Raw genomic sequence first — 7,345 nt, 5'->3', positions numbered from 1 at the left:
GTATTTAGTTTTTGAAAATAAGTGTGACGCAGTAATGTGTGGTAATTTTAGAAACATCAATAATCTATCTTTTCAGCCTCAACTAGAGCCGATTGGGTTCATATATGATCGTTTTTCAATTTAATTTTAGTGGCTAATGCTAAAGGTGGTATTTCGCCTACTTGGTCTTGAACGTCCCATACAGTCCTCACACCCCTGGCTCACACACGCCACTCACACTGAAAACAAGGCAATTATTCATGGTTGACAATGATTGGTTGACAATTTTCTTTATGGGAACAACAGCCAATGAGCTAAATACTTGATCTTACACACAACCAACACGCTATTGTATTATACAAGCACTTTGAGGGTTAATGAATAAGTAGTTCGGCAGAATAAGTAGTTCATGGTTAGTTGGTGGTTAGTTCTTTCCTTGGCCTAAGGAGCAATGCAAATTATCTTATGTGACTGTTTAATAATAATTCATTTTTAAACATTCATCAATGATTCTAATCAAAATTGAGAGCAGTTTTGCCGTGAATGTTTATGCATTTTTATACTGTGAACAAATTTTCTTGGACTGAGATCGAACATAAAAACGAGAATCAATTCACCCCCAATCCAATGTTGATTACAGCTGTGCACTCTTGATAGTTCAGCAGCTGTCAATTACTGCACTTTGACTGAGATGGTTTAACCCACTTTTGGTTCAGTTTGTAGCGTGTAAGCTCATGGACAACGCATTTATTTTGCAGCAATGAGTGCCACCTGCTGGTTTACAGTATCACGTACAAAGGCATGCTGTGAGAAAACCACCTTATCTCCCAATAATCCTGAATACTAGAACACCAACCTGCATCATCAGCGCTCAACAGATGGGAAACAGCATTACTGGAGCAAAGCATGTTCTTTTTTATTAAGTGTACAAAACAAGTGCAAAAATAGTGATTCATAAGAGCTACACAAAGTGGAACTTGCCCTTCAAAAACTACAATCACAGAGGATACAAACCAAAATACAGGAAGTGCTGTTCAAAGAGGATAAAAGAGATCGATGGTGCAGTCTTGCGCAGTAGAAAAGATTGCCAAACATGGACTTCACAGCATTTGATAAGTGCTAAGTGCAAGCTGCTCAAACAAATGCCAAATTCATCAATTTTCCTTTTAAACGATGCACAGTGCAACGATTTATAAAGGAACGATCTCTATAAATGACAATACACTTAATCAAATAGATAACTTTGGCCCGTATGCCGCTGTAACAATTACTTTCTGGGCGGTGCGCGCGCAGGCGTTTGCAGGGAGATGACAGCTCATCTTTTTTTTTTTTTTTTTCTTAAACTCACAACTAAGCCGGAGACAACTATACAAATTGTATCAGAGCAATTTTAGCACGTCAGAAAGATGTTGATACCTGGGATGCATGCAATGAAAGTACATAGTTTATCATTCACATTTGAATATTGAGAAACACTGAAATGTAGAGAAGATGAAATCTAAGTTACAGATGACTGGCGCGGTGGGAGGAGCAGGCTATACTACCTTCATCTAGAACTGCAGCTAACAACATCTCAGCAGATGACCAGAGACTGCAACTCTGGCACCGATATGTGTAAGATTAATGAACAACATCAAGCCTAACGAGACTGAAGGCATTTTGGGTCGTGGTGCAAATAAACAGTAAAAAAGGCACACAGCTTGTGGATTTAGGGTGGCTACAACTGAAACCCTAAACACAGCACAAACACACAAACCCTCCACAGAATAAGCCTACATCAATTCAGTCATCCCAAGCATCGCTTCCTCCCTTTTACAATATGGTGCACTTTGGCTTCTTCTTCTTCTCCGGTTCCCTTTTGGTCAGCCCAGGCTCCTTGCGACCATAGAAGCTGGAGAAGCAGGCTGGGGCGGTGATGGGCTCTCTGAGACTGAGCAGCCACCTTCCCTCGCTGTAATAGGTCAGCGTGCCCAGCTCCATCTCCTCAACCGGCTCCCCCTGCTGGCCTGCCTGCTGCAGCGCAAGTATTTCCAGCAGATCCAGACCTGTTTGAACTGGCTCGACACCCTCCGCACAGCCTAGAGTAACATGGGCGCGGCTTCCCAGAGGCAGGGAGGCAGCTGCAGGGACAACCGACTCTGCCTCCTTCTCAGCATCGGCTGGCCACAGCTTCAGCTGCTCCTCGGTGAGGGCCACACGGGCACCGAAAGTGCGAGGAGTGACAAAAAGAGCACTCAGTGACAGCTCAAATGCTGAACCGTAGAGATCTCTGACAGCCTAGAGAACAGAGAAAAAAAAAACAGGAAATAATGAGCAAATACTGTACAGCTAATTTAGAAATGCATATTTACAGTACTGTCATTAAAATGTTTACGGATAGCCATTTCTGCAACATTTAAATATAAAAAAAAAATTGACGGTTGTACAACAGCTGTGATTCGATTAATCGTGCAGCGCTAATAAAAATTTTACACGCTCATGATGTTACACTAAATTATTCATTTAAAACTGCACAAAATGATTGCCTGCAAAAATACATTCATCAGATATGCAAAACTACATTTCTATGGTTCCTTACGGGCTTCTGTGCATACTCTTGGGCACCCTCTGCCTTCCCGTAGTTACAGAATTTGGTAGTGCAATGAAGGGTTCCTTTGGCTTGGAAGTACTGCTCCAGATCCACCTCTTTCTCAGCTTTTCCTGAGACTGTGAATACAAGCAATGATGCGTTACAACGTAGCCATATTATAGGTCTCAATTGGCCCTAAACATGTCCCAAGTATGGAAATACAGTAAACAACTTTAAAGACACTCACAGTCATTGGAGTTTTTCTTGAAGGCCTCCAAGGTGTCCAGCGTTTTCAGAAAGTCCATTGATGTGCATCTAACTTTTTCTTGGACTGATGACAGAAGAAACCAGCCAAAGTAAAGAGGAAGGGACACTTCCTCCAGTTCTTCGCTCATGGATTTCATCTGGACCTCTTCTAGTCCACGCTTGGTCTTGGGGGTCAGCTGTGCTAGGTCTCGGCTCCATTCTGTGCGCGGCTCCAAGAAGACAGCAACAAGATGGTGCTCCTCAGCAATCTCCCCCAGGCGGGCCAGCCGGTCCTGGGTGTGGTTGGTGTCATCCACCACTATCAGCACAGAGGAAGCACTGCAGCAGGCCACCACAGCCTCATCCAGAGCCTTGTATCCATCCGCAGACGAGCCTGGATTCTCTGGGGTTATACCATGGTTGTCAGCACAGATAACCGAGCAGTGGTCTTTGTAGGCGTCAGCTATGGCGCTGGCCAGGAAGCTTTTACCGCTTCCTGGAAGGCCTCTGAGGATGATAAGGGTGCGAGAGTTTCGCAGGGCGTCTTTGGTCTGCTCTTGTTCCAGGAGGGCAAAAGACAGGGAGCCGGGTGCAGGCACAGTATCTTCTTCCTTTTCAGGCTCAGCAGGTTCAGCCTCACCAGATTTTTCCAGTTCATCTTCCTTCTTCTGGTCCTCTGCCGGCGTCACAGTTTCAGCCACTTTCTCTGGCGTCGTCTCCTTCAGTGTCAGAACTTCTGCTGGCTCCTCTGAGGCAACCGCTGTCTCTGATGGTTTTTCATCTTCCTTCTTAGGTTCCATCACCTCTACTTTGACAACTTCTTCCACCTTTGTATCCATTACAGTCACCACTTCTTCTGCTTCCTTCTCCTCTTGGTCGAGAGGTGGTGCGTCTACTTGCTGCGGCAGCTTAGCCGGTTCATCAAATGTTTGCTCTGGTAGTTCAGCTTCTGGAAGCGATTTTGGCAAGTCATCTGGCTCTGGTACAGGAACACACTCTGCCAGAGGCGTTTGCTTGGACTCTGGCTTGTTCTCTGGCACGGGCTCTGTGTCCAAATCTCCAACTGGGTCAGTTTCAGATGACTCATCTGGTTTTGCCACCACACACGGCACAGACTCAGGTTCAGGTTTTTCTTCGGGTAAACTTTCCTCAATTTCATTTTCTGTCTTTTCATCAGACAGTGTCACATTTTCTGTCACGATCAGCTCTTCTGTATCGTGACCGTTTACAGCCAGCTGTTCAGGATCTTCCACAGCAGCTGGTGGCTTCTCAGGCTCCATGGATTCCTCTGGCGTCTCCACTTTTGACACAACCTCTTTTTCCATTACAGCCTCCTCTCGCTGCGGAGACTCTGACACATGTAAAACATCACCGCTCATTTCAGGATCCATTTCTTGCTGGGAGTTTATACACCAACATGTACCTTGAATAGATAATTAAAGAGAAATCGCTCAGAGCAATAATCATAAACGCTTGCATTTTCATCGCCTTTAGGAATAAAAAGACCTTAAGTTCTTTATTACTTATTTGACCATTCACAGGGTTACATACATTTTCATGACTGGGCAATAGTTTCATGATCATGCGTTCTCTGAGACATCTGTTTACGTATGAAAAACAAACATCCATGTCAAGTTCTACGTTTAACTAAAAATCAACAGCAGGCTACATAATCATGTATCAAAAACTGAACCACACATACTCCAGCACGCAGGTGTCGGTGAAACAAGTTTGTTTAACTTTTCCAAAAGTTTATTTTTCAAAAACTTCTCCAGGATGTGAAATGGCCACATTTAAATTTCATGACTTTTCAAGGTTTTTCCCGAAACTTTAATTTGGCAAATGGACAGAACACCCTGGAACAAAGGCAGGAGCTGGGTGTTACGACCATCCGCTTCTACTGACTTAATGGATCAAAATCGTGTGTTGAAATTGTTGAAAATTTTAAGTTTCGCAGAGTCACAAGTGATGATGATACACCAGCATCATGTGGATGTGTGAAGAACAGAATATCGGCACAGTGGTTTGAAGCAGAAAACACATTTAGGGCGGCAACTAACATTTACATTCATCATAAATTACTCTGCTAATTTCAAAAATTAATGGTTCAGTCATAAATTTCTATATTTTTTTTAAATGCTCAATACAATTTCAAAGTGACGCGTTCAAATTGCTTTTTTTCGTCCATCCAAAAGGTCAGAATTGGAAAGAAACTGTTATTTTCTGCTGTAAATGACACAAAAGCAACAAAAACAGAAGATATTGCTTAAAAAAAATAAACCCCTGAGAAGATTAATCATACAAACGCTGCAGGGTCATTGTCTTTAGACCAATCAATTAACTGCTTCAGCCCTCAACACAGTTGCCATTAATATGCATAATCTTAATTAATATGGCTATTTAATAGTTTGTAGTCAAACTGCCTCAGTGCACATCGTGAAACTAATGGTTGACGGGCCCTTTTTGAGGCCTTTATAAGAAAAATCACTTCTGTCGACATGTTCATAGTTCAGAGAGGAGATTATGGCCTTTATGTCACAAAGAAGGAGGTTAATCAGTATCCATTTGAAGATAATTGATGAACACATGGAGTATATTATGATGCATTCTACAGAGGGCTTCAGACCAAATTTTATTTCTGCATTTTACTTCAATTTGACATTTGAAACCTCATAATCTCTGTTACGGAAAGTGCAATCATGAAATCAAAAAGAAGGGGGGGGGGATAATAAAAAATGTTAAAAAAAATCTCCGTAATCCGAGTCAGCAAAGCAGACAAAGACAGGAAAATGTGATTACTGCCCATTGTAGCGACCTCCACCGGGCGTGTAGCAGGTTGTTTCGCCAAAATGCTGATAAAGGCTCGGTTTCACAGGAGGTGAAACAACATCGTGTCATGAGACAGAAGGGGAAGCTCTCACAAGACAAACAAGAGGAGCAACAAAGACTAATTAAACAACATTAAACGCGGTATCTTCTGTGTGTGTGTGTGTGCGTGCGTGTTTTTGGTAAAGTTTACATTGCACATTCAAGCGAAATACAAATGATTCCACGTTTTAAAAAATAAAAATCACCTCACCGGATTAAATTCAGAGGAACATCTTTTGATTCTTTTCCTTTTATCGCAAAGCTTAAGAGCAGTAATGGCGCAGTGTGAGAGGATTCTCTCTTCGAGCAAGTTTGGGACTACATACATTATTAACAGTTAATTTTTTGTCTAAGGCAGCTTCCAAGTGAGCTAAAAATGTTATTAAACAAATAATATCGATGTACGTGTTACTATCAGCACAATGTGGCCAGGCTGGGAGTGGCGTACCCCCACCGCTAGCATGCCAGACACACACACACACACACACACACACACACATATATACACACACAAACACACACACACACACACACACACACACACACACAAAAACACAATTTAGCCTGGCAGTCTAGAAATTTGGCTATGACAGTAGCATCTCCAGCGCCACGTTTGATGCTCTCCTGGCGTCCGTAACTAACGTCGTTTAGCTAAAACACTGACTTTTTAAAGCGTTTCTTTGGTTAAACATCAACAGGCGACGTGTAACAACGAGCGGAGGGGCTTTTGTCTGCAGAAATGCCGGCTTACCAGTGAGGCTGCAGGGAAGCTGTCGTGTGGTGCCGCTGACCACGCGTTTCTCTCTGGATACAATGACAAGGCAATCCTTGGCACCGCCACGCACCCGCTCCACTCTTCAAGGAGAGAAAAAAACTGGACATTTCCGGGAACGCGCAAAATGGGCGGGGCCGTGAGGGCACACCCTTTAGGACCGGAAAATGAAAATAGATAAATAAGTACAATTAAAATAAGATACAAAAAAATGTATGTGAGGAGTTGTTTTGCAAAAAAAAAAAAAAGATGTCATTGTTGACATGGATGTAAAAGGAATAAAACATTTTATTTGAATGAATCGTATCAAATCGATCATAATGAATTAGCGTTTTTTTTTCTTCATAATCTCTTAATGTTTTAACAGGCTGACTTTTAACTGCTTTTGCGTCATGAGTTTTATAATAATGTGGCGGCATAAAAGTTGGGGTTTACCAAGGCCAGGCGTGAAAATTATGTGAAGAGAACCAAGAAGCATACCACCGTCATCACCACCACCGAGATGCCCCTGAGCAGGACTCTCGATACCAACTGTCATAGCAAAGCAGTGGCCAGTAGATCAGACTGCGGTTGTACTGGACAGACTGGGTGTGATTGTGATCTGGGCAGTTGGTATCCTCTGAATACTTTAATATTCTGGGAAAAAAAATATGTTTGCACATTTCTGATTTTAGTTTTAAGAGCTTTCTTAGATAGTAGGATAATGATGGGTTACTCATGGATGGCTCTTTTTTTATCTATATTATGTAAAAATTCAACACACACACACACACACACACAAACACACAGGATGCATTGCGGGTACAAAACACAGTACCCTGTACTATGAGACACTACATCCCACTGAAACCCCTTACAGCTGCAGTTCTGTATCCCACTGCCACAAAAGCAACATTGGGGAAAATAAATGG

General features: G+C 42.5%; 1 protein-coding gene across 1 annotated transcript; it reads right to left on the bottom strand.

The window, feature by feature from the left end:
- Positions 1-842: 842 nt before the first annotated feature.
- cnp (2'',3''-cyclic nucleotide 3'' phosphodiesterase) lies at positions 843-6,568 on the bottom strand. Its single transcript, XM_086185688.1, has 4 exons — positions 6,414-6,568; positions 2,796-4,217; positions 2,558-2,685; positions 843-2,256 (listed from the first exon to the last, which is right to left on the bottom strand). Exons 2-4 carry the CDS (start codon positions 4,183-4,185, stop codon positions 1,792-1,794), a joined length of 1,983 nt encoding a protein of 660 aa, XP_086041814.1. The 5' UTR covers positions 4,186-4,217; positions 6,414-6,568; the 3' UTR covers positions 843-1,791.
- Positions 6,569-7,345: the final 777 nt, after the last annotated feature.

This window comes from Aulostomus chinensis, chromosome 18 (assembly GCF_037954235.1).
Source record: "Aulostomus chinensis isolate RoL2024-O1b breed Wild chromosome 18, RoL_Achi_v1.0, whole genome shotgun sequence".
In the NCBI taxonomy this organism is placed as follows: Eukaryota; Metazoa; Chordata; class Actinopteri; order Syngnathiformes; family Aulostomidae; genus Aulostomus; species Aulostomus chinensis.
Note: the sequence above shows the minus strand (reverse complement) of the source record. Positions and strands in the feature narration are given on the sequence as shown.